This window comes from Vulpes vulpes, chromosome 3, assembly GCF_048418805.1.
Source record: "Vulpes vulpes isolate BD-2025 chromosome 3, VulVul3, whole genome shotgun sequence".
In the NCBI taxonomy this organism is placed as follows: Eukaryota; Metazoa; Chordata; class Mammalia; order Carnivora; family Canidae; genus Vulpes; species Vulpes vulpes.
In genome coordinates this window covers 131083499-131111076 of record NC_132782.1, presented here as the reverse complement: position 1 = coordinate 131111076, position 27578 = coordinate 131083499, and the positions used below count along the sequence as shown (strand labels likewise).

Here is a 27578-nt window from a genome sequence, read left to right as displayed (position 1 = left end):
GTGCATTGAAATTCCAGTCTTACATCCTATTTTCTAATAGTTACCTACATTTTTTTTCAAAATTTTATTTAAATTCAATTTAGTTAACATATACTGTATCATTAGTTACTGCAGTAGAATTTAGTGATTCATCAGTTGTATATAACACCCAGTGCTCATCTCATCATGTGCCCTCCTTATGGCATAATCCTCCTTAATCCAGTTACCCCATCCCCCCACTCTTTCCCCTCCAGCAGCCCTCAGTTTGTTTCCTAGAGTTCAGTGTTTCTTATGGTTTGCCTCTATCTCTATTTTCATCTTATTTTATTTTTCATTCCCTTTCTTTTTTTTTTAAGATTTATTTATTTATTTATTCATTCAGAGAGAGAGAGAGAGAGAGAGGCAGAGACACAGGCAGAGGGAGAAGCGGGCTCCATGCAGGGACTCGATCGGGGTCTCCACGATCACGCCCTGGGCTGCACGCCCGCTGAACCGCTGCGCCACCGGGGCTGCCCTTCATTCCCTTTCTTTATGTTCACCTGTTTTGTTTCTTAAATTCCACATATGAGTGAAATCATATTTTACTTAGCATAATATCCTCTAGTTCCATCCATGTCATTGCAAATGGAAATATTTCATTCTTTTTGATGGCTGAGTAATATTCCAATATGTATATATATTCCCTACCTCTTCTTTTTTTTTTAAGATTTTATTTATTTATTCATGAGAGAGAGAGAGACAGGCAGAGAGAGAGAGGCAGAGACATAGGCAGAGGGAGAAGCAGGCTCCATGCAGGGAGGCCAACGTGGGAATCGATCCCGGGTCTCCAGGATCACACCCAGAGCTGAAGGTGGCACTAAACCGCTGAGCCCCCGGGGCTGCCCCTCCCTACATCTTTATCCATTCATCTTTTAATGGATATCTGGGCTCTTTCCACAGTTTGGCTAATCCACTGCTGCTATAAACATTGGCGTGCAGGTGCCCCTTCAAATCACTATGTTTTTATATTTTGGGTAAATATCTAGTAATGAGATTGCTGGGTCCAAGGACAGCTCTATTTTTAGCTTTTTGAGGAAGCTCCATACTATTTTCCCGAGTAGCTGCACCAACTTGCATTTCCACCAATAGTGTAAGAGGGTTCCCTTTTCTGCATCCTTACCAACATCTGTTGTTTCTTGACTTGTTAATTTTAGCCATTCTGACCAATGTGAGGTGTTATCTCATTGTGGCTTTGGTTTGGATTCCCCTAATGCCAAGTGACATTGAGCTTTTTTTCCATGTCTTCATATGTCTTCTTTGGAGAAATGTCTGTTCATGTTGTCTGCCCATATCTTGACTGGATTATTTGTTTTTTGGTTGTTGAGTTTGAGAAGTTCTTTATAGATTTTGGATACTAGCTCTTTATCTGATAAGATATTTGCAAACATCTTATCCTATTCCATAGGTTACCTTTTAGTTTTGTTGTTTCCTTTGCCGTGCAAAAGCTTTTTATCTTGATGAAATCCCAATAGTTCATTTTTGTTTTTGTTTTCCTTACCTCCAGAGACGTGTCTAGTAAGAAGTTGCTACAGCCAAGGTCAAAGAGGTTGCTGCCTCTGTTTTCCTCTAGGATTTTGACAGATTCCCTTCTCACATTTAAGTCTCTCATCCATTTTGAAATTATCTTTGTGTATGCTGTAAGAAAGTGGTCTAGTTTCATTCTTCCGCATGTGGTTGTCCAATTTTCCCAACACCATTTGTTGAAGAGACTGTCTTTTTCCCATTGGATATTCTTTCCTGCTTTGTCAAAGATTAGTCGACCATAGAGTTGAGGATTCATTTCTGGGTTCTCTATTCTGTTCCTTTGATCTATGTGTCAGTTTTTTTTTTTTGCCAATAACATACTGTCTTGATGATGACAGCTTTGTAATATAGCTTGAAGTCCAGAATTGTGATGCCACCACCTTTACTTCTCTTTATCAACATTCCTTCGGTTGTTCGATTTGGGGTCTTTTGTGGTTCCATACAAATTGTAGGATTACTTGTTCCAGCTCTGTGAAAAATGCCAATGGTGTTTTGATAGGGATTGCACTGAATGTGTATATTGCTTTGGGTGGCATAGACATTTTAACAATATTTGTTTTTCCAATCCATGGGCATGGAATGTTTTTCCATTTCTTTGTGTCTTCCTCAATTTTTTCTTTTAAAAAATATTTTATTTATTATTATTTCATGAGAGACACAAGAAGAGAGGCAGAGGGAGAAGCAGGCTCTCTGCAGGGAGCCTGATGGGGACTTGATCCCAGGACCCTGGGACCATGCACTGAGCCAAAGGCAGATGCTCAACCACTAAGCCACCCAGGCACCCCCTCAATTTCTTTCATAAGTATTTTTATAGTTTTCAGAGTACAGATCCTTTACCTCTTTGGTTAGGTTTAGGGTTTTTGTTTTTTGTTTTTTGTTTTTTGTTTTTTGTTTTTTTTTTTAGATTTTATTTTCTTAACTAATCTCTACACCCAATGTGGGGCTCAAACTCACAACCCCTGGGATCCCTGGGTGGCGCAGCGGTTTGGCCCAGGGCGCGATCCTGGAGACCCGGGATCGAATCCCACGTCAGGCTCCCGGTGCATGGAGCCTGCTTCTCCCTCTGCCTGTGTCTCTGCCTCTCTCTCTCTCTCTGTGACTATCATAAATAAATAAAAATTAAAAAAAAATTAAAAAACAACAACAACAACAACAAAAAACTCACAACCCCAAGACCAAGAGTCACACTCTCAACTGACTGAGTCAGCCAGATATTCCTGGTACCTACTTTAAAATAAGATATATTTGGGACGCCTGGGTGGCTCAGCGGTTGCGCATCTGCCTTTGGCTCAGGGTGTGATCCCGGAGTCCTGGGATCCAGTCCCACATCGGGCTTCCTGCATAGAGCCTGCTCTCTCTCTACCTATGTCTCTGCCTCTCTCTCTGTGTCTCTCATGAATAAATATTTTAGTATATGTGCTGCCGAAGCGAGCACATCTCATGAATAAATAAAATCTTAAAAATAAAATAAGATAATCTAAAAAATAAAATAAGATATATTTCTGCAAAAATTGGGGGGTGGGAGTTTTATTTTTATTTTTTTATTTTATTTTTTAAAAAATATTTTTATTTACTTATTCATGATAGACATAGAGACAGACTGACGCAGAGACACAGGCAGAGGGAGAAGCAGGCTCCATGCAGGGAGCTCGACGTGGGACTCGATTCCGGGTCTCTAGGATCAGGCCCTGGGCCAAAGGCAGGGGCTAAAACGCTGAGCTGGAGTGGGAGTTTTAAAAAACGGAACCAGTAGATTCTTTAAGGTAATGCCAAAAAAGCCAATTCTTATTATATGTTTTAAATTTCCAAGTGAAAAAAAAAAAATTTCCAAGTGATAAAGTTAGGTGGTGGTTATCCTTCTTTTTAACTTCAACTGTCAGGCTTCAAGATTTGTGTCAGGCAGTGCTCTACCTTCCTAAAATAATTATCTTTGAGGATTATTTCAGATTCACCTGGGAACTCCCTTGACTCTCAGAGAGCTCAGTCCCCCTGTTTCTGATAGCTATAAAATCCAGTGTTCTAATCAGGATTTCTGCTAATTCCCAGTGTTTATGATTTCATGGTCATATCTGTCTTTGGCTCTTATTTTGGGGCTTGCTGTTTTTGTTCCTTTTTCATTGATACCTTCCCAGAACTAGCCCTTCATAAGTTGTCACAAGAAATTCGCTTCCAACAACTTCTTGTGAATTTTAGTAGACTTTACTGAAGATATGTGGAGTCATTTAGAGGGGTGAACCCATAGAAAGCCACTGCAATGGCTTCACTCTTTTCTGTTGCCCTCTCCCTCTCTCTTGTCCACCCTATTCCCTCTCAGAAGAAAAGCAAATTCGTCACCTGGCTTTCTGCATAGCAATTTAGCAAGCTTGCTGCTTGAACATGTCCTTAAGGTCTCACCCTTCACCAGCATCTTTACCAAGTATTTTCTCCAGTAAATACTGGGCTCTACCTGAGAGGAATTCTAGGAGAGAGAGAGAGAGAGAGAGAGAGAGAGAGAGAGAGAGAGAGAATATAGTCTTTTGTAGAAAAAAAACTTACTTTGGGGGATCCCTGGGTGGCTGAGTGGTTTAGCTCCTGCCTTTGGCTCAGGGAGTGATCCTGGAGTCCCTGGATTGAGTCCCACGTAGGGCTTCCTGCATGGAGCCTGCTTCTCCCTTGGCCTGTGTCTCTGCCTCTCTCTCTTTCTGTGTCTCTCATGAATAAATAAATAAAATCTTAAAAAAAAAAAAAAGAAAAAAACTTACTTTGTTATAGGGAAAAGAATTTATTTTATGATTATTTACCAAATGTGTTGAGTAGCCTGGGTAGCTCTGTAGGTTAAGTGTTAAGTGGCTACCTTTGGCTTGAGTCATGATCCCACAGTTCTGGGATAGAGTCCCTCATTGGGGCTCCCTGCTCTTCCCTCTTCCTCTACCCCTCCTCCTGCTCGTGCTCTCTCTCTCTCTAATAAATACATAAAATCTTTAAAACAATAAAAACAACAAATGTATCAAGTAATGGGAATAGTAAAATGTAAAAAGTCTGTCATCTAGAAAGTCATGTGAATTTTACAGTCTTAGTGGACAGAAAGTTATTCTAAATTGTTTGGCTTTAAAGCGAAGAGCTATTTTAGAAGTTTTTTTACCCGAGCCTTTACCTATGATTTAATGCTTTAATGATCACTACTGTAATTAAAGAACCAATGAAGTACACACAGTAAAATAAAGGCAAACATTTCAGTTTAGTAGAGAAGTTAAAACTATACCTACTTGTGCCCAACTAATGCTGATCAGAACCTATTATTCCAATGTAAACATTGAAACTACACTTAAAGTTGGGCAAAGTTCAAGCATTCTCAATTGCATTTACTCAAAAACTAAAGATAAGACTGTAACCATCAAGCCAAGACAGGAAGCCAAATGTTGTGGATCACTACAGATAATGAACTAGCAATGGCTTTAGGATTTCCACATAGCAGGGGCATGGGACAGACAGCTTTCTCAGTGGGGAAGTTAGGCTGAGGGGTAAGATCTTGAAGCTGCATTTACATGACACTTTAGAGAAATTGAGAAAATACTAATTGTCTATATCAAATACTGTGGTGCTAATGAAGATTTTGTGCATCCTAAACCTCATTCCCCCTCTTTGTTGCTACTCTGGCTCTGGGGCCCAAAATGGTCTAGAGTGTTTCTGGGTTGTTGGTTTCAAACTTGAAGCCATCTCAAAATTGATTCACTCCCTTAAGGTCTTTAAAATATACAATTCACTACTACTGAGCCTTAGATATTCTTTTTTTTTTTTTTTTTTTGAGCCTTAGATATTCTTGAAAAGGCGTTCCATCCTGAGTTGGTCTTTGCCTCAACCAAAGACTGGCAGCACATATTAATGCTTTAAAGAAAGGGACAAAAATTAGGAGACAATGGCCAGGAAGTACAATCAATTCCATACTAAAGAGAGAGTGTCCGGGCAGCCCCAGTGGCTCAGCGGTTTAAGCGCCACCTCCAGTCCAGGGCGTGATCCTGGAGACCCAGGATCAAGTCCCACATCAGGCTCCCTGCATGGAGCCTGCTTCTCCCTCTGCCTGTGTCTCTGCCTCTCTCTCTCTGTGTCTCTCATGAATAAATAAAATCTTAAAAAAAAGAGAGTGTCCATCTGTGTTATAGATTAAAATACAATGAATAGTTGTGGCACATGTAGAGATTGTGTCATATTTTAGGGCCAAATGCACAAATGTACATTAATATGACCTGCATAATGTCCATAGAGTCTTGTTCTTCCTGGTTTTAAGAAAACAGCACTTTGAATTGTAAAGTCACTTACTGACACCTACTGATTCTATCATTAATCAATTTCTGTTCCTAAGACATTCACCATGCTCCCCCAAACACACACACACACACACACACACACACACACACACACACTCAAACTGACCCGCTCCTGCCCTTTGGCTATTGGAAATAGAGGAATCCTGACAAGCTTCTCCCAGCCTACATCCTCCTCTATTTCACAGTTTTGGGGACAGCAGCTAGTATCTGCCCTCTCCTTCAGGTACACTTAGGTGTAGAGGAGTTGGTCATTAGTTCATTTTTGCTATTTGTCTTTTGCTTCTTGAAATACAGTTTTATGTTCCGGCAGCTTTCTGATTGCACTCCTCCTTCTGGTGCACAGAGGCACTGCAAGCAATATCAGACCAGCCAGAATCAGCTGTAAACTTATATATGTCAACAAATACTTCACATAAAATTGAAAGGTGAACAACAAACCAGGAGGGAAAGATTTAATGTTCTTGTTACATTAAAAAAAACCCCACTTATGAATCAAAAGGGGAAGACACTAACAATCCAATAGTAAAATTGACAAAGATTGCAAACAGGTAGTTCATAAGGGTTGTTCAGGTGGTATTTGCAAAGGTCAAAATTTTAACCCATATCTATTCAACGGCACAGAAGGAGGAATATTTGAAAAAAATTTGGTTAAGAATCCCTCTCCCTCTGCCTGTGTCTCTCTGTGTCTCTGCCTCTCTCTCTCTCTCTCTCTATCTGTCATGAATAAATTAATTTAAAAATCTTAAAAAAAAGAATTAAAAAAAGAATCAGAACATTTAAGATGTGTGATCAGAATACATGTATTGAATTTTTTATTGGTACTTTAAATTTTATTCAATATAATTGTTTAATAGTGGAGAAGAAAAAAGAGCAAGAATTCAGTCCTTCTTGAAGTCAGGATTTGAAGAGGTGTTTATCGAAGATGGAGAAGAGCCAACAGAGGTAAAGTCTGGAGAGAAATTGGATTATTTTTTTTGAGCATAACTAAGCATAACTTGTATTTAACATGAACCCAAGAAAAGTGCAGCTATTGTATAGGACAGTTCCATACACATCAATATTTTTGTTGTTGTAATTATTTTATAATTTCTCCAAAATTGGTTTAATTAGCATGGCAGATTATATTCTTAAAAGATATCAAAAGATGTTGCCCATTCTGCATGTGTTTCTAGAACCATGCCACTCCCCCATTAAGAGGTAAAATCCACGTCTCTTTTACTCTTGGGTGACCTTTGTGACTGCCTTGACTAGCAGAGTACTATAGAAATCACACTATGCCATTACTTCTACCTTGTTCTCTTAGAATACTCAGTCTTGGAACTTAGCCATCATTCTGTGAAGAAGCTCAAGAAGTCACAGAGAGCCCACATGGAGAAGAACCAAGCTCCTAGCCAATACCAAGCTCCAACTTACCAGCCATGTGAATGAGCCATCTTGAATATGGATCCTTCCAGCCCCAGCTGAGCTGCTTTAGCTGTTGCCAAATGGAGCCAGAAATAAGCCTTCCAAACTGAGTTCTGTCCAAATTGCAGATTCATGAGCAAAACAAATGAGAGCTATTATTTTAATCCTCTATGCTTTGAGGTAGATTATTACATACCAATTGATAAATGGAATGATTAGAATAAATGATCAGATATTACAGAGTGCCTAACATATCATAATCATTTCATTTACTCAATTTATTTCATAACAAGTTTTGTTCTTCATGTTGAGGATACAGCACTGATTGCAACAGATAATGTCCCTTTTCTCCCTTCATGCAGCAGGAAGGGCAGACAGACTATAGGCAAATAAACAGATTTATAATTGCTATAGTGCTATAGAGAAAAAATAGGAAATGGGAAATCGAGAGCAATGGAGCATTCTAATTTAGATGGAATGGTTAGGAAACATCTTTATGGAAAAAAAAATTGAATAGAGAGTTGAAAGAAGCAAGGCAGCGCACCAAATGAATATCTAGGGGATGTGCAGTCAAGGCAGAGGGAATAGTTAGTGCAAAGGCTCTGATATAGGAATGGCTTAGAGGCTGGTAAGTTGGAATAGAAAAAGAAAAGAATGGAAAAAGCAGAGATGAAGTTAGAGAAACATGGGGTGGGGGACAGAGCATATAGGGCTTCACAGGCTCTGATGAGGATTTTGGCCATTGAAAGGGTTTGAGGACGAAAGTGACATATTCTTTTCTTTTTTTTAAATTACGGTAAGTGTACCCTTTAATCCCCATCTCCTATTTCTCCCATTCTCCCATCCACCTCCCCTCTGGTAACCATCAGTTTGGCCTCTGTAGATAAGACTCTGTTTCTTGGTTTCTCTCTCTCTTTACCTTTACTCTTTTTTGTTTGTTTGTTTCTTAAATTCCATATGAGTGAGGTCATATGGCATTTGTCTTTCTCTGACTGACTTATTTCACTTAGCCTGATACTCTCTAGATTTTTAGCACAATTTTAGATGCAGACTTAGATCTGAAAACTACACTGATGACAGCCATCCACGTTCCGCTGTGATTGGCTGCAGCATCCACTTCTTCATTTGTAAAATGAGGCTAATAATGCTATCTACTAGACTAGTTATAAGAATAAATGAGATAATGTAAGAAATACTTACCATAGAGTCTGGCATATATTAAGTTTTCCATAGATGTTTGTTATTTATATTATGTAGAAACCCTACAGTCCCCTCTCTTATCCCTACTCACTAATCCGCCAGTCAAATCTGAGTCACTGAGATGATTCCCGTAGAGCAATACAACAGGAGGGGTCTTTTGAAGCAAAGAGACCTATTAAGAGGTTGATGCAATGATCCAGATAATAGATAATGGTAGCTTGGACAAGGACACGAGAAGTAGTGTATATTTTGTGTGTGTGTGTGTGTGTGTGTATATATATATATATTTAAAGAGTAGCCATGTACTTTGTGGATGTGGAACTTGATTAAAAAAGTGGCATCAAGTATGACTCTAAAGTTTTTGGTGTTACTTTCTCTATAGCAAATGCATCTTAAGTGCTTGTTCTGTTTCCTGCATCCGAGCTCCTAGGGTAGTTCTGTATATTCAAACACTCGTATAATGGCTATGATGTCAGTACTGAGTGCCCTTCAAGACACTGTGCCTTTAAGCACAGACTCTCGGAGATGCTGACACACAGAAATGCAGGAATGACTCAGAGCATTATGACCAGCACTTTGAAGTTATCTGTAACAGATATAATTACACCTTTTTTGTTTGCAATCTTTCCTTAAAGAAGTTGACCTGGGAGATAGGTAGAATCCGGAAATTAGCTTTACTGCCATGTGCTATGGGGAGAATCAGCCACAATAATTTATGATGTTTCTCCCAAAGTACTTGATCAGCTCTCAATGGATCCTCCATATGTGCCCAAAGTAACTGAAGAGGGACACAAATATTATTAGTGTCATTTAACAAGTGGAATCTCAAAAGGATTTATGAAGTTAGTCATTAGTCATATTTTTAGCCTTGAAGAACAGGCAAAATAAGGCTATTATTTTTGATGACTTCAAGAATGATGTAGACACATACTTTTTTTTTTTTTTTAAGATTTATTCATTTATTCATGAGAGACACACAGAGGCAGAGACACAGGCTCACAGAGAAGCAGGCTCCACGCAAGGAGCCCTGGTGGATGATGGGACTCAATCCCATTGATGTGGGACTCAATCCTGGGACTCCAGGATCACGCCCTGGGCCAAAGGCAGGCACTAAACCACAGAGCCACCCAGGGATCCCCTAGACACATACTTTTAATTCCCAGGTAGATTTATTACCACTTAAAACATTCCGAGTCAGCTGCTTCTTTCCCCTAATTTCATACACCCCTCAATCTTGTGGGAATAAGATATTTTTTTAGGGTAGCAGTATAAAGGGTAACTGCCCTTAAAGCAGCATTTCTAAAGTTTAGCAATCCCCAGACATTTCTAACTTTTTCTTAATGACTTATAATAAACCTAGTTTTCAGGAAACCATCTAAATATTAGTGAATCATTAAAAAATAAATATTCTGAATCTTTTGATTTTCATACATTAGTTAACCATCTAATAAAGTGATACTGGACTTCCCAGATTTTTCCTGAGACCACCTTCTTTAAGCTTTAAGCACTTCCCTCTTAATTTTAATAACGTGGGCTTCATCTGGTGAACAAGTCTATGTCTCTCAGTTCATTTTGGTCAGAGTTTTGTAAGTTTTCACTTTCTGGAATTTTTTAATGCCCCAGGTTCAGAAAATGATAAGCAGTTGGTGAGCAGCAGTTTCACTTCTATTTCTAAATTATTTGTAGCTAGTCTAAGCCAAATAATGTTTACATCTTTCTTGCCAAACAAAAAGACATCATGGAATATGTTCCAAAGTCAAATATACAGGCTTAGGAATATTTAGAGTCCTTCTTTTAGCAAATTTAAAGGCAGACTCAGATCTGAAAATTACTCTGATGACAGCCACCCGTGTTCTGCTGTGATTGGCGGTGGCATCCACTTCTTCATTTGTAAAATGAGGCTCTAATAATGCTATCTACTAGACTAATTATGAGATTAAATGAGATAATGTAAGAAATGCTTACAATAGACTCTGGCATATATTAAGTTCTCAATAGATGTTTGTTATTTATATTATGTAGAAACCCTACAGTCCCCTCTCTTATCCCTACTCACTAATCCGCCAGTCAAATCTGAGTCACTGAGATGATTCCCATAGAGCAATACAACAGGAAGGGCTCAGACATTTCAGATCCTATGATCTTTGGTGGGTATGAAGCTTCCTCCCTTTGGCCTAGCAAAAGGGGCCCTTATCTGGGCCCATTCTCTGGCCTTGCACTTTGTAATACCCTGCATGTCTCAAAACACACAGAAAAGTAAATTTATTAAAGAATGCATGGCTGTGGCTGCTTCAGTCATGCAGGACTTGATATTCACCTCTGACCAGAAACCCTAAGCATCTACCTTGGTAATCAACACCTTCCAGGACCCAGGGAAATGCTATCCCACTTTTCTTGTGCTTTGTCCTTGAAACAAAAGTCAATTGTATCTGAAGGTCATGAAGGTTTTGGGCTTGTGCTGCTGTTGACATTTGAAATAGACACTGCTTTGGAATGTGGGAGGATTTCTGTAATGGAAAATATTTTAGGAAAGAGGAAGAAAACAAATTAACTTGTCAAATCCTTTCTTTGTGATAATGTTAAACCCCTCAAATTCTGCTATAACAAAGTTTCATGTCTGAGTAAAGCCCAAACTCCATTTTTTTGTCTACTTCTATGTTCCAGTTCCTGGTTCCAGAGGTATTCATCATGTTAAAACAGTTAGATTGGATTTAGATAAAACATGAGGTGCTGTAGAAGGTTAAAGTGAAAGAATAGAAGGTGCTCAAAGAGCAAATCAGAGGCTTTGGAAGAAAAATGAATTTTGAATTTGTGCTATCTAGTTATTTGATATATAGTATTGCTTGCTTCTTATAATACTTAAATGTATTCAAAACTCAAACAGATCTAATTCTTAAAAGGATTAAAATTTTAGGGATGCCTGGATGGCTTGGTGGTTCAGCATGTCTGCCTTTGGCTCAGGGCATGATCCTGGAATACCAGGATTGAGTCCCACATCGGGCTCCCTTCATGGATCCTGCTTTCTCCCCCTGCCTAAGTCTCTGCCTCCCTTTTTCTGTATCTCTCATGAATAAATAAATAAAATCTTAAAAAAATTTTTTAGACATTTTTTTCTAAATTAAATAAAAATGCATGAGAAATATTCAACATTCTTTTTTACAATTTTATTTAAATTCAATTAACATATAATGTATTATTGGTTTCAGAGATAGAGGTCAGTGATTCATTAGTCTTATATAATACCCAGTGCTCATTATATCACATGCCCTCCTTAATGTCCATCACCCAGTTGTCCCGTCCCCCCACTATCCTCCCCTCCAGTGACCCTCAGTTTGTTTCCTATGATTAAGAGCCTCTAATGGTTTGTCTCCCGCTCTGATTTTGTGGTTTTATTTTTCCCTCTCTTCCCCTAGGATTTTCTGTTTTGTTTCTTAAATTCCACATATGAGTGAGATCATATGATAATTGTATTTCTCTGATTGACTTATTTCACTCAGCATAATATCCTCTAGTTTCATCCATGTCTTTGCAATAGCAAGATATCAATTTTTTTATGGCTTAGTAGTAGTTCATTATATATATATATATATATATATATATATATATATATATATATATATACCACATCTTCTTTATCCATTCATCTGTCAATGGATATCTGGACTCTTTCCATATCTGGGCTCTTTCCAGTTTGGCTATTGTGGATATTGCTGCTATAAACATTGGGAGAGTGTTTTAACATTTCTCCTTGAAAGCTTTCTTGATATTGGCCAGAGTGGACTCAATGTACATTTTCCCTGCTACAAAGAAGTTACAAACTGAAAGCAGAGGAAATTGGCATCATAATTCTAATTTATTCTAGTGGCAGTTTTCTGGAGCCACTTAACTTTGTCATCCTGTTTGCCAGACCCTTTTCTCTGCTCTGACACTGAGCAGTTTAAACACTGATTTTTTTTTTCCTGATAGATTAAACATATACATACTCATCTCCCAAGAGTAGGTTTAAATTACTGAGCAATGGGGGTATAGAGTTAACATTCATTCTGAGGATGGGAATATTTTAAGCAGCTGTGCCAGTAAGTAATTTGTCTTTATCTGGTAGAGTCAGTAAATTCCATTATTGGGCAAAACAGGATTTGTTTTCTGCTTTCCTGAGACCTCCTGAATTGATTAAGATTGAGGCCAAGTTAAAAACAGTGATTCCTGGTCCCCAGACAAGCAAGGTTGATTCAGTAGAGGTGGAGGATATTCAGATACCTGCATTTTAACTAGTACCCAACGATTCCCATGCAATAGCCCAAAGACCACCTTAGAAATGCTGTTAGGCAAGGGAATACTTTCTCTTGAGGTGCTTTTTTGTTTGGTTGGTTGGTGGTTGATTGGTTCTCCTCAGTCTGCGTATGGAGAATGAGTCGGCTCATTCCCTAGTTACAATTAGTTGTAGAAGAATGGGGGGAAAAGGACTTACAGAGAAAAGTTGACTAGTTCAGAGCGATGGAGGGAGGGAAAAGGAATGTAGCTGTCAGGGATCAGGGAACACAAGCAGTTCTTTACAAGCAGTTCTTTTATCATTAACAAACACGGAGCACTTTCGGGATGTCAGCACTTTGTTGTGCTTCCAGAAGGGACTCTGTATGCTCTGGAGCAGGATGCGCAGTCCAGGCGGTGGTGTCCTGGAGGGGGCAAAAAGGCTCCATAGCAAATAGATTCTACTTAACTTTAAACTTTTTTTCCTATTTTCAAAAGCCATATTGTCTTTTACGAAACAACTTCTTAGCATAGGAAACTGCAAACCTCCCATTATCCTCCCCGCTGTTTACCGCCCATCCCTGTGGGATTACCAGTCAGTCGTTTGGGGACTCCGTGGCCTTGAGCGTTTCCACACAGCGAGGGCGGGCATCGGTCCTCCCGCCAGCAGAGGGCAGTCCAAAGCACAACTAGGGCCGCGCGCTCTCTCTTCCACACGTAGCTCGCGTGATCGTCAGTGCTACATACTGCGCCTGCGCACGGGCTGAGGCCTTTTCCCCCCGCCGAGCGCTGCTGGGCCTGCTGGTTTGTGGTGAGCCGCGGCCGCCGGACTCTGTTCCGCAGGATGGTGAGTGGATATCTGGAATCGGGGCTACGTCTGCACTGGGTTTCCCTGTCTTTGCCCAAACGCTGACCTAGGGTCCGTCTCGCGCGGCGCGGGGGTTGGATGGCGTTGGATTGTGGGCTCTGCTGTGGTAGGGTTGCCGCTCCCAGCGTGGCTTTAATGGCTGCCGCCCGGCGCGCAAGCTTTGGGGGAGGGGTTGACGAAGAAGTTCGGGAGCTAGGGCTGTGGATTGAGGAGGGGGCGAGTTCAGGAGACCTGCTGCGGGGGTAGTGCCGGCTCGGCTGGGCCGACTGGGCGCCGGCAGGCGGCGAGGACTGCGTGCAGTTGGTCTCAGGCTAGCAGAGGGATGCCTGAGTGGACGCGGCTTGTGGGCCCTCGGACCCGTCCACCCCGACTGCTTCGTGGGTTTTTTTCGGGAGTATCGAGTTGGTGGGTCTTTGGGAAATGGCTCCTAGACCCAGCAGTCAGCGGGGAGGCTGGGGCTTCTCTGGGCCTCGGAAGGAAGCTCGTTTAGTTTGGCATGTGCCTCCTGTCGCTCGCTCTAGATTGTTGCTGGCACCAGTGTTTCGTGATTTTGCGGATGAGGTGTTGCTTTGGTTGGTGGCGGGGACAGTGCTGTTTTAATCGGGAGCAATTGCTAAATAAGGTCTTGACCAGATGAGTTTTGTGGTAAGTGATTCGGCTTTTGAAAAACGTGCGTGTGAACAGCGCAGGAAATACGAGGGTAGGTTTTCAAAAACGACATAGAGCGTCCACAACAGACTGACGTTAGGCAAGACTGCTGGCTGTCTGGAGCATTGCTCTGGAAAAGTGACTGATGGGAAGTGGAAAAGGTGATGCTGGACTCCCTGTGGTTTGAGAAACTGGGCTCTGCAGAAGTGACAGTTGTGTGGATTCACTCTTGAAGTTAAAGTGTTTTTTTTTGTTACACAGTTACTTCAGATGTCAGAAGTACTATCAACCATTTATCAAAGTTTTAATGACATTCTTTTTTTTTTTTTTTTTTCTTAAAGGGGTTTGTTAAGGTTGTCAAGAATAAGGCTTACTTCAAGAGATACCAAGTGAAATTTAGAAGACGACGAGGTACGGTTACTTCTCACGTTCACAATATTAGAAGAACTTGCAGTGGAATAGACTTTCTTAAATTAATTTTTTCTTGCAGAGGGTAAAACTGATTATTATGCCCGGAAACGCTTGGTAATTCAGGACAAAAATAAGTACAACACACCTAAATACAGGATGATAGTTCGTGTAACCAACCGAGATATCATTTGTCAGGTAAGTTGTATTCTGAACTCCAGCAATGAGTGCTATGCCTCACCCCTTGAACTCACTGCTAGAGAAGTTGTACTTGGGGAAGCAAAACGTATATATGGATTGGAAGGTCCCTCTAGTGCCTGGCATTCTAAAAACATTGAGTAGTTTCTTTTCCTTTTGGTAGGTCTGGAGTTGGAGCTGGGTGGTACTTTAAAATACTTGGTTGAAAATCAGTTGTGTTTGGCAATCCTGACCAAACTAGTTTAATCTCATTTTCTAATGGAGGAAAAGAGGATTAGAGAAATCAAAGGTATTGCCCTATTATATAGGGGTAGTATAAATTTGAGGTCAAGTAGAAGGTTCTTGCACATTCCATTTCCAGTAGAATAATAGAATTTGTCATGGATTAAATCCCAACATGCTGTATAGCCCTAGGTGCCACATACCCCGCTCCACATCGAAGAGGTAGGTAGTTGTGAAGGTTTAATTAGGCTCTTAAGATTGCTTTTACTCCTGCTTATTGTTTGATACATAAAATTTTGATAAATAGGTATGAAAGTTTCTCCCATATAAAAGACCTCTAGAAAACGGCAGTTTGCTCCTTTAGAAGCTAGTTTTCTGGGCTTTTACAACTAGAGAAAATTTTCAATTAAGATTTGCTGAGCCTTTGCAGGGAAGGGGGCAGGCACACCTATTTTCTAGGCAAACTAATGTTGGTTGTGAAGACCATGTTCCTTCATACCTAAGTTCAGATAACCCTATTCATATTGGACTTTGATATGCTGAGTTCTAAAGATGTTTGAAATTATTGGAGATTCTTCTTTTGACTTTTCATGGTGCCTCTTTAGTTCATTGGCTAGTGCAGCTAAGTCTTTTCAGTATTTAGAAAGAACGACAGTCTCTAACTTCAGAGGCATTTCAGTATTCACTGTTTAGGTCATAATTTTAGCTCTATTTGTGATAATCATTCTGACATTTACAGAAAACCTACCTGTTATACTTGACGAAGCCATAAACTGTCATTGTGTAGTAGGATCAACAAAGAGATTCTAAAGTGTTGCAGATTTGTGTCCTTTTTTTTTTTTCTCTCCTTAAGTCCTTTGAAAAAGAAGGCACCTAGGACAAGTAATCAGATAGTTGAAAGCACAGATGATTAATCTGGTTTTTCTCTTACAGATTGCTTATGCCCGCATAGAAGGAGACATGATCGTTTGTGCGGCTTATGCTCATGAACTCCCAAAGTATGGTGTGAAGGTTGGCCTGACAAATTATGCTGCAGCATATTGTACCGGCCTGCTGCTGGCCCGCAGGGTATGCAGAAGATAACTTTAATATATTTGGAATTAGCTCATTGTTTGGAGTTCACTGCAAGATAAATGTTCTTACATGAGTAAGATACCCTCAGCTCTGGTTTCTGGGGAATGTCTGCTGTTGAGCTGTTGGTTATGGGGTCATCAGGGAGGATAGTTTTAATAAATCCAGAATTTTAGGCAGCAATACATTTTCTAATACTCTGGGGAGGTAGTTTTTCTGTTTTTTTGCCTGTTGGGTAGATCTAGGTCAATGGAGTCTTTTTTTTTTTTTTTTTTCAAAGATTTTATTTATTGACGAGAGACAGAGAGAGTGGGAGAAGCAGGCTCCATGCAGGGAGCCCAGTGTGAGACTTGATCCCAGTACTCCAGAGTCACACCCTGGGCCGCAGGCAGCTGCTAAGCCACTGAGCCACCCAGGGACCCCATAGGTCAGTGGAATCTAAACGAAAGAATGGTGGCTACTAGCCACAAATGGATATTGAGTGCATGACCTGTGCTGTTCCGAGGAACTGAATTTTTAACAATTTGAATAGCTTTTTGTGGCTAGTTACTGGCTGTCTTGTTGGACAGGGCAGACCGTTGCTACTCAGAAGTATAGATCTTCTGACTGTCAATCAGTGTACATTTAAAATGCAGGCTTTACTCCACACCCTTGAAATCTGTATTTTAATAGGATGTCCAGATTACTTATATACATGTTAAATTTTGAGAAACAAGGTCTTCAATTTGGAGGGTGGGCAGGCATAGGTATGGAATTCAGTTTTGTTTTAATTATCTTTACCTCTGGGTGGCAGCATTTCCTGTAATACACAGAAAGTAGGTGAAAATGTGATTTTGCCTTATTTTTGTTCTGTTATTGATCTTGTCTGCAGTGGACTTGTTAAGCATGCATCATTGTTAGGAACCTATATCCTCATTGGTTATAAATGTTTGAATAAGGATGGGGAATAATGTCCTTCTATATGAGAGCCACATGTTCTACAAAATCACACTGTGGTGAAGCGGTAGCTAGATAGATGTACCAGTAGAAGAGTCCCCCTTATTAACATAATGTGGTTGGAGTAGTAGAGCCATAAAAGATGCTCTGTTCTGCCCACTATCCTGCTAAGATTTTAATCAAATTAATCAAAATTGCACGTGATACCACTTAATATTTGGTTCTTGAGTTACTGTGGCCAAATAGGACTGAAGAAATATGGAGAATATCTTCCTTGAATAGATAATGGTATGGTTACATCTTAATTGATTACTACGTAAATCAAGTATGGGCATGTAGCAAAGATTCAGAAGCTATAAGACAAAGTTGTGGTGAGTTTGAGTATTTGAAGTTTTCTTGTAGTTTTTTTTTTTTTTAAGATTTTATTCATTAGAGACAGAGGTGGGGGGAGGGGGCAGAGATACAGGCAGAGGGAAAAAGCAGGCTCCATGCAAGGAGCCCAATGTGGGACTTGATCCCAGGTCTCTAGGATCATACCCTGGGCTGAAGGCGGTGCTAAACTGCTGAGCCACCCAGGCTGCCCTCCTGTAGCATTTCATTTATTTATTTGTTTGTTTGTTTATGCATTTTAATATTTAAAAGTAAATTGGTACAGAGGGATAAGTGAATTGGAAGGTAATTTTTTGTAGGCATTGGGTCATTAAATGTGACTTGATAATTTTAGAATTGTTTGAATATATTTAGACTGGCTTTTTTGTTAATAGCTCCTCAATAGATTTGGCATGGACAAGATCTATGAAGGCCAAGTGGAAGTGACTGGAGATGAATACAATGTGGAAAGCATTGATGGTCAACCTGGTGCCTTCACCTGCTATTTGGATGCAGGGCTTGCCAGAACTACCACTGGAAATAAAGTTTTTGGGGCCCTCAAGGGAGCAGTGGACGGAGGCTTGTCTATCCCTCACAGGTAATACAGTATTCCAGGCTTCATTGTTTAGACTCCCAGTAGTTCCATTTCTAACTGGTTGGACTGTGGACATCATTGAGTAGGTATACAGCATTGTATACCTGCTATATGCTTAGTACTATGGTAAAGGAACCTGGCAGGGCAGGAGGGAATTATAACACATTATATAAAGGAGTTTGAGGTTCTGAAGTAAAGGGTTTGTTGAAGGTTTTGGAGCTAGTAGTGGAAGAGCCAGGGTTAAAACCACTAGCTTTTGTGTTGTGGCTTAGTTTTGATTAGAAATGAGCAACTCCATTGCATTTTTTTTTCATTCAGAATAAAATAATTTTACTCAGTTATGGAAAACTGTCAACTCTAGAAAGAGAAAAGCTGAGAGCTTTCAACTGGAAATGATTGTAGACCATTCTTAGAAGTTAAGTAGGTTTTAATTTGGTAGTTCTTTGGTTTTGAGTTAAGGATTTTTTTCTTGTTGAGTAGGTGCATCTTTAGAAAGTGATTTATTAGCTTCTTAGGGATATTATATTAGAAGTTGCAGAAATCCCTAACCACCAAAATTTTTTCTGGCTATAGGTTTTGGAATTTAGCCTACAAAATGTAACCTAACTGGAACTTTTATAATGGTGGGGCATATTTTTTTTGAGGACCTTCAGGTCTCTTGCAAGACACCTATTAGATGTGGTCTTGAACAAATCACTTATTCCCATGTACCCTGAGGCAGCACTAAGAAATTCTAGGATTTAAAGGGAGCAGTTTTGAAATCCTTTCCTATGTTAATAAGGAGAACTTACTTTAGTGGTGAGAACTTGATTTATTTCATGGCTTTGAAGATGTTTGTGGCATCATTTCCTCTTCTATCCTGGAATTCAGAGATGAGCTGCTGAATGATGATATCCCACTAACTGAGCAGTCAGTAGTTGGTCCTTTGGTTGCATATGATGCAGTTAATTGTTTCAAGACGGGACTGATGGCAGCTACTGAAATGAATTCCTGCTAATGAACTGATTTCAATCATTATGTACTAAAATATGAAAATCTTTATTTTAGTACCAAACGATTCCCTGGTTATGATTCAGAAAGCAAGGAATTCAATGCAGAAGTTCATCGAAAGCACATCATGGGTCAGAATGTTGCAGATTATATGCGTTACCTAATGGAGGAAGATGAAGATGCTTACAAGAAACAATTCTCTCAATATATAAAGAACAACGTTACTCCAGACATGGTAAACATTTTTACTAAAAATGTCTGTATTGGGTTTACTATTTGGTTTCGTGGATATATTTTATTTCATGGTTACAGTTGAAAGTTGAACATGAGTATGTTAAGAGGTATAGACAGACTCAAGCAGTTCCTTAAAATGGAATGACATGAAATTGGAAAATTGGGTGAGGGTAAGTGGTAAGTTAAGAGTCAGATGGGATAAGAATAATTATAAGAGACTTAACATGCTTTTAGGAATTTTTTAGATAGTGAAGGGTGGCAGACTTCAAGCATCTAAATCTAAAGATGGCTTTTACACATTTTGGCTGTTTTAAATTTGCAGACTTCATTCCTGTAGTCATAGTTAAAAATCATCTGTCTGATTGGAGATGCTAGTTACTAAATTCATTTTGAAGCAATGTGGAGGAAAGGTTCTTTTCTGTAAAGCAAGTTAAGTTCTATGTTCAGGACTTTGTGAATATCTCAGGCTATGCACATGGAGAGTTTGTATTGAGTAGATGACTAGTTCTGCATGACTTTGCAAATATGAGTTTAATGTTGGAAAATTTATCAGCCTAAAGTTGTATCTTTGAGGCATCTATTGACACATTGTAGTAATGGAAGAGGATAGGCATAGAGCACAAAAATAGCACTGCTTATTATAAAATTATGCAACTGTAGAGTTGTAGATGAATTGATGGTTATATATCAAATGTTCTGTTAGTGCATAGTTTCTATTTTGATACAGTTTTGATTATGGAAAAAAATTTTGAGAGCACATGGTGAGGGAGGGGCTAAGGGAAGGAGAGGCTTAAAAAAAAAAAAAAAAGGAAGGAGAGGCTTCATGGCCAGTATGGAGCCTAATAATGAGGTCTCAGTCTCAAAACCCTGAGATCATGACCTGAACTGAAATCAGAGTTGGATGCTTAACCAACTGAACCACTCAGGCACCCTGTGAAAATTACTTTATTTATAAATTTATTTTTATTTTTTTAAAAAATTATTTATATATTCATGAGAGCTGTGCATGCGTGCGCACGCGCGCACACACACACAGAGATGTTAGCAAAGGGAGAAGCAAGGCTCCATGCAGGGAGCCCGATGCAGGACCTGATCCCAGATCTCTAGGATCACGCCCTGAGCCTAAAGCAGACGCTCAACTGTTGAGCCACCCAGGTGTCCCTATTTTAAAAGAGTTGTTAGGGACACCTGGGTGGCTCTGGTTGAGCAGCTGCCTTTGGCTCAGGGTGTGATCCGGGGTCCAGGGATCAAGTCCTGCATCGGGCTCCCTGCAAGGTGCCTGCTTCTCCCTCTATGTCTCTGCCTCTTATGAAACAAATAAAATCTTAAAAAAAAAAAAAAAGAGTTGTAATTAGAAAAGATAATTGCCTGTTATTCATATGCTTAGTTATAGTCTAGGGATCAATAAATACATAGCTTGAGTTTTTGAGCTAGGAAAACGGTAATAATGCAAATGTATGTTAATTTTCAGAAATCCATACTTTTTTTTGTTACTATTAGCATTGCCCTCATTCACTCTGATAAATAGATCTTTTACTTGTGACTGTAATTCTACTTGGCCTGCATAATTTTTCTTCCTATGACCTCTCTTGCTCTGGTAATGTCACACTTGTTCACAACTTTTCAAATTCCCAAGCTGCTTTGAGCTCCCACTTCATAATGTTTTCCTAAATATATGGTTTACTTCAGCTGGACCACTCTTAGGCTAATGTACTTTTCCCAGCTAGCTCATTAATTTGATCTTTGGAGGCCTCTTATGCGTGCCTGCTGAAATCCTCTATAGACATCTGGCATGTCTTCTGAGGAAGTGGTCTTTACCTAAACTCATGTTCTTATCTACATGCATGGTTGTGTATCCTATTTGTCTCTTGGAAGGAATGGACCAAATTGCTTAGATTTATTAAATAACTGTATTTGAAGTCATCAAATGGATTTGTTAAATACAGTGGAAAGCTGTAATAGAGTGCTTAAAAGAGGTAGAGAAATTAAAGGAATTAAAGTAATTCCTAAAGGAAGGGATTTAGGTAGTTGAGGTCTCATGCAGTGTTTGCATTCTTTTCATTTGCTCAGTTTTCTACAAATACATGTAGTAATCACATTTTCTTCATAATGAAGGAGTAGTTTTAGAGATTTGAATACTTTGGTTTATTCTTTGGGGGGCCTGTAATTTTTACTAGATTTTGATAGTGAACATTCAGGCATTTTATAGCTGCTTCATGACCTGCTCTACCATAAAATCAATAGTCATTTATTTGGAGGAGGTAATTGAAACAATTCCAAGAATTTCGGCATTAGTTTTTGATGGGTTTTAGAACATAATTCTCATTAAGAGATGATTGGATGGTGTTTGAGCATTTTGTAGGAAAATTCAAACCTTCTGTTTCCATAGACACCTAATAATAGTAGATATAAGAGGTCCCTGGTATGTAGTTCTGGGAGTAGTACTGAGAGACCTATTAGGTACTGATGGAAAATACAAATTTGAGGAATGTGGTAGAAAAAAATGAATTAATAGCATTTGCTTGTTGGCCCCATATCCTGTTTGTCTTAACATCTTAAATACTTTGATTTAGCACAAATCCTCCCCTGAATAAAAGAATTTGGGTCAGACAGTATTTTAAATGAACATAAATGTTTTTGCAGAAACCTGTTTGCTCTTGAGTGACTTAAAGAAGTAAAGCTGAATTCCTCAGAAATAAGTGGACATTTTTTGAGTATGAGTTTTGTGAATAGTGTCAATTCACACTGCCTCTGGAAATTTCTTAGGAAAATGTGGGTTACATGCAGAAATTTGAGATACCAGTGTTGACCCAGTTTAGTTCCCTTTGACAGTCTGGTTTAGGGACAAAATAGAGCAAGTGGTAGAATGCAGTATGTTACGTGACTGTATAGGGCATGTGAAATGAAACCAAGTACTGTTTGCTTTGCTTTCTTTCAGATGGAGGAGATGTATAAGAAAGCTCACGCTGCTATACGAGAGAATCCCGTCTATGAGAAGAAGCCTAAGAAAGAAGTTAAGAAGAAGAGGTACGCATCTTACTATTACTGTCTTTTTAAGAGAGGTTGGGAGGAATTTCTTGCCTTATTTGGTCTTTATCAAACTCGTTGAAGTTGTGCAAACTCGATCACTAGCTCTGCATGATGTTGCAGAAGTGAGGGGAACCAGGTTTGCTAAAGTAATTGTGGTGATAGAAATGTATTAGCCTCAGAAGGTACTTACTGAGCTGACCTATTCTATCCCATTACAGTGTAACTACCAGTTACAGCATTTAAAAAGTTTTTAACCAGTTCCTGCAATTTGAAAGTTCCTTTAAGATCAGAAGTATGTATTAGAACTTGGATTGTTTTGACCTGATCATAGTCTTTTCCAATCAAAGTTAACTTTTTTAAGCTCTGTAGTGGTGGTTTTTAAAAATCTATATCTTAATTTTACTTTGTTTTGCAGGTGGAACCGTCCTAAGATGTCTCTTGCCCAAAAGAAAGATCGGGTAGCTCAGAAGAAGGCAAGCTTCCTTAGAGCTCAGGAGCGGGCTGCTGAGAGCTAATAAACCAAACCATAATTTTCTATGAAGATTTTTCAGATAAAGCCAATAATAAACTTATTCACCAAGCAACTTTGTGTTAAACTCTTGTTAATGAAAGTGTAGGAAATATATGAAGTACAAAAGTAGAGGAGTTGATAAATTTTTCTTCTTCAAGAAACAAATATAACTGCATATTGACTCAAAGTTCACACCGGCTTCTCAGGCTTCTGTTTTTCCTAACAGTTATCCCTTCAAGTGTGACGTCCAGCTCCCTCTAAACAGTCTGTCAAGCAACAGACCAACCATCCACTAGGAAATATTTCTTCCATTCATTTATTGTAACCAGATGGCTAGTGGGAAGAAAAAGTACCTTCAAAGTACACAATTTTAAAGTAAGCAGAACTGGTGCTAATCAATGGCTTTAATTTTGAGAGAGAGCTGTCCAATGAAGTTCACATAATGTTCACTTTAATCAGGTGAAACCTCTGAGCAGAATATCCTTCAAAAGAAGTGTTCCATGTTATGGAGATGTTGAAAGGTACATGCCAGATCTTAATAAACATGAAAACAACATTAAAAGGGCAAATATTAACTTGCATTTCAAGTTTACATGAAAAAATTTGCATGCCTCTTCAGAAATAGCCCTTTGGCCAACAGGATATACTGTTCAAAAATGGAAAATTGTGAACTAAAAAAGTTCCATGATTTCAGAGTCTGGCTCCTAATGTCCTATTTCCCCATAGCTCAAATTCAGATACATGGATCTGGATTGGGTTGATGGCCTTAATACCAGTTTTGGAAAAAAAAATCAGTTTTGATGGACTATAGCGCATTGACAAAAAGAAGGACCCATCAAAATGAGGATGACGAATGCTCATCTAGTTTCAGCCTCTAAAATTGGCAATTATATATTGTCAAGTAGAACATTTTCTTACGGATTAAGAGGCTAACAGCCACTCAATATTCTGAAGCCATATAACATTTGATGTCTAAGTGTTTTAAGTAGGAAAAAAACCATGCTATTAACCCAACATCTGTTTGTAAAGGAGTAACTTGACCTTTGCAGTCTTAATTTCTGTTAATGTGCAAACTTTACCATGCTAAGACTTTTTAAATGTATATTTTTTTTCAACAGCAGCTTCAATGCAAAAATGTTTCCAGCAATGGTATTTTGGCTAACAAATCTACAAAATACTTCACTGTTGATGTTTATGGAATGAGGCTTTTCACAGCATTATTTTAGGTCATTAGTTAAAATAGTTACACAGTGAATACTGGAAAATCTACCAGGGCTTCTAACAGCAGGAATGAAATCTTTGGACCTGGTCATCTTTTACCTCCTGCCATTACTTGAATCAACTTGTATCTTAAGATGATGGCTTCTTAAAACCAGGGGAAGGGGGGTTTTGTGTAACTGACAGGGACTTGAATCAGAAGCCTTATTTTTTTTTTAATGCTCAAAGTTTTTCCTTAAAATTTTGAAGTTTCCTATAATGCTCACGATGTCCAAATGAACTAAGAGTCATTTGTATAGGAAATTTTCTTCCACAGTAATGTTTTTAGGTTATTTAGTATCAAAGAATGTTCCATTTCCATTTGATTTGCAGTGACTTTGAGAGCAATACAAGAATAAAGCTGCTTTTCCAATTCCTCACGAATTTCACTTGGAGCACCACGCAGTAGGTAGTCTTTGAGTAACTGACAGGCTTTTGCCAAGTTTGGTTGTATCACTTCTGAAGTACACTTCATTGTACTTTGATCACAGCTAGTTCGACAATCTGTGCCATAAACACAGTCCAAATCAGACTCACAGTGACGATCCTTTATAAGTTCTTTCAGGTTTGTCTCTGGTACAATTTTTCTCATGTCCACCATTTTCAAATCATATTTATCATTATATCCTAGGTTTTTGGCACTAATATCACACATAAGGAAGTTTCCATAGGGGCCGTGGAAAACATCTTCCACAAATTCTAGAAGTCCTATGGCTATTTTAGCCTTTCTAGGCCATGATGGTGTGAATAACTGGTCCATGCTTCTTCTGAACCCAGATGGAATAAAAAGTTCAATGACCCATGGAAGGCTTATTCCATAAAGAGAGGTATATTCAACACTTTCCATCACATAGAGATCACCACAGAATCCCATTAATTTGGGAGTATGTTCTTTATCTTGAAGTATCACCATGAGAAGAAACTCATTTAGTTGAAGAAGTGCCCACGCTGACTTTGCTTCTCCCAAGGAAACCTGGCCATCTTTGTCTCCATCAGCCACGGTCAAGATGAGATTAACCAGTTCAGGGAGGTTTCCTTGGTCACCCAATTTTGCCTATAAAGGTAAGAATTTAGCTAAATACAGAAAGTTTGCAAAAATTTCTCTTATGTAATATACATACTAACTTTATACGGAAATTATGCTAAGTAATAATTTTGTTACTGAGTCTCCATAAAGGTACTTAATACAGCTCCAATTTATGATGCTTTTACTAAGAAGTATGTTTTATATAATTGTAGTAAAACGCACTCTTGAGTATATTTAAGAAATGGCAAGCTCCTTGGTCCCTGTTGATAGTTACTCAACACACTAATTCTATCTTACTCATATATTTACTTGCAAAATTGCAGTGTAATGTGCTCATATCCAAAGTTATAATAAGGGTCAACTGAAAATTATTTTCTCCTATTTTGTAGTTAACACATTAACAGAACTATTTTGTTCAAGTTGTATTGTTCCAATGATGAAAGTTAAAAGGTTCTTAGGATAAAATAGTCCAAAAATATAAACTTAAAGATTTTGAATGAAAATATGACAGCAATAAAAGAAAAGAGACTTTTTATAAAATTTTAACTACTTTTATCTTTAATATACTTAATCTTTGTATGATTATTTAATTTTTAAAAAATAATTTGCTATCAGATACGTATACTGATTTTAGCCCTTCTCCCACATTTAAAAAAATGTGTATCAGCTACAGTGTCAAACTATAGAGCAGCTCACCTACTTAATGAACTCCCCTTTCATACCTGGACATTTTAAACTATTATAAATAAACATCTTCTACACATTTTTGAATTGTTTCAAGATGGAGCCCCTGATATGTTAAAGAATAGCAACACTTTTGTGGCTTAGGATGAGGTCTTGCCAACTCTTCCAGAAGAATGTACCACTTCATAATAGTAATATGGGAATGGATATACTTACTTTAAAGAGACTGTAGACCATTTCTTTGAATTTCTGTACAGTAGTTCCCCTAGTTGGCTTATCAAATAGCACTATTTCCTTCCTTGGTTCCAATTCAGTCCCAAAATCAAGGTGAAGTGCTTGTTCCATTTGACATTTCACAACACCTGGTAGATTACCCCAAATCCCTAAATACATCTATGTGGAAAAAGAATGACAAATCACTCTTTAGGCTGAGTAGAATTATACACCACTGTATTTTTAGTATCTTCTTCCTCTTACAAAAACACAAAAGCAAGTAACAAAACACAGAGATTTAGCTTTTTTCTATAACTTTTTGATTATAAAAGCAATGCATGCCTAAATAAATACATTTTTGACCATGGATTAATTTTATTTATTTATTCTAATTTTTAAATTATGGTAAAATATTAAAAACATAATTTACCATCTTCACCATTTTTAGTGTACAGTTCAACGGTATTATTACATTCACAATGCAGCCATCACCACCACCCTTTTGCAGCACTCCATCTTGTAAAACTGAATCTCCATACCTATTAAATAATAACTTCCTGTTCCCCCTTTCCCCTTTAGCCCTTGGCATCACCATTCTACTCTCTGTCTTTATAATTTTGACTAAATATCTCATATAAATGGAACCATATAAAATTTCTCTTTTTGTGACTGGCCAGAAACAAACCTGAAAGAATTTATAAAGGATCGTCACTGTGAGTCTGATTTGGACAGTGTTTATGGCACAGATTATTTCACTTAGCATTGCGTTCTCAAGATTCATCTGTATGGTATTGTGTCAGAATTTCCTCCTTTTTAAACCTGAATAATAGTCCACTGTATGTATATACCATATTTTGCATTTCTATCAACTCTTGGATGCTTCCGTGTTTTAGCTATTGTGAATAATGCTGAGCTGAACTTGGGTATACAAATATCTTTTGGAGACTGCTTTCAATTTTTTTAGTTATGTACCCAGAAGTAAAATTGCTGGATCATAAGAACAGTATATTTTTAATATTTTGAGGAACTGCTATATTGTTTTCTGCAATGGCTGTGCCATTTTACATTCCTTCTGACGGTACACAAGGGTTCCAATTTCTTTCCATCCTTGTCAACACTTGTTGACAAAGAAATTTCCTTTCTTTGATAGTAGCCATCCTAATGGGTATGAAGTGGTATGTCACTGTGATTTTGATTTGTATTTCCTTAATGATCAAGTGATGTTGAGCATCTATCTTTTCATGTACTTATTGGCCATCTGTGTATCTTTTTTTTTTTTTTTTTGAGAAATGCCTATTCAAGTCCTTTGCATATTTTTAAATCTTGTTTTTATTGTTGAATTTTAGGCGTTCTTGCTCTCTCTCGTTCTCTCTCTCTTTTTTTTAGTAAACTTTACACACAATGCAGGGCTCGAACTTATGACCCTGTGATTAAGAGTTACATGCTCCAGCACCTGAGTGGCTAAATTAAGCGTCTGTCTTCAGCTCAAGTCATGATCCCAATGTCCTGGGATTGAGTCCTGTATTGGGCTCCTGGTCAGGGAGTCTACTTCTCCCTCTGTCCCTCCCCTATAATTGTGCTCATGCTCTCTCTCTTTCTCTCTCACAAAAATAAATAAA

General features: G+C 38.5%; 2 protein-coding genes and 2 non-coding genes across 7 annotated transcripts in view; 3 read left to right on the top strand and 1 right to left on the bottom strand.

The window, feature by feature from the left end:
• The first annotated feature begins 13421 nt into the window (after nucleotides 1-13421).
• RPL5 (ribosomal protein L5) lies at nucleotides 13422-22851 on the top strand. Of its 2 annotated transcripts, none has more exons than XM_025996444.2 (8): nucleotides 13422-13545; nucleotides 14556-14625; nucleotides 14705-14820; nucleotides 15976-16110; nucleotides 17814-18016; nucleotides 19061-19238; nucleotides 22176-22264; nucleotides 22683-22851. In XM_025996444.2, the coding sequence occupies exons 1-8, from the start codon at nucleotides 13543-13545 to the stop codon at nucleotides 22780-22782; spliced, it is 894 nt and encodes a 297-aa protein (XP_025852229.2). In that variant the 5' UTR covers nucleotides 13422-13542; the 3' UTR covers nucleotides 22783-22851. The 2 variants fall into 2 exon arrangements, with proteins under 2 accessions (XP_025852229.2, XP_072610714.1); XM_072754613.1 differs by having other exon boundaries at nucleotides 19061-19239; nucleotides 22180-22264.
• On the top strand, nucleotides 18893-18988 carry LOC112918494 (small nucleolar RNA SNORD21). The gene has a single exon (XR_003234709.1). It is a non-coding gene; the product is annotated as a small nucleolar RNA SNORD21 (small nucleolar RNA).
• On the top strand, nucleotides 22351-22487 carry LOC112918496 (small nucleolar RNA SNORA66). Its single transcript, XR_003234711.1, has one exon. It is a non-coding gene; the product is annotated as a small nucleolar RNA SNORA66 (small nucleolar RNA).
• A 313-nt stretch (nucleotides 22852-23164) lies between the features above and the next one.
• The window catches only part of DIPK1A (divergent protein kinase domain 1A), a 114082-nt gene continuing 109668 nt past the window's right edge, over nucleotides 23165-27578 (bottom strand). For all 3 annotated transcript variants that reach the window (XM_072754610.1, XM_072754611.1, XM_025996508.2), the window contains 2 exons: nucleotides 25963-26139; nucleotides 23165-25089 (listed from right to left, as the gene is read on the bottom strand). In XM_072754610.1, the coding sequence (XP_072610711.1) occupies nucleotides 24277-25089; nucleotides 25963-26139 (990 nt within the window). In that variant the 3' untranslated portion in view covers nucleotides 23165-24276. The remainder of the gene's footprint in view (nucleotides 25090-25962; nucleotides 26140-27578) is intronic.

Excerpts from the sequence above, each read along its gene's own strand:
- RPL5 (XM_025996444.2), top strand. Across the intron at positions 14,626-14,704 it reads GAAATTTAGAAGACGACGAG|AGGGTAAAACTGATTATTAT; the intron begins GTACGGTTACTT and ends TTTTTCTTGCAG. Across the intron at positions 14,821-15,975 it reads ACCGAGATATCATTTGTCAG|ATTGCTTATGCCCGCATAGA; the intron begins GTAAGTTGTATT and ends TTTCTCTTACAG.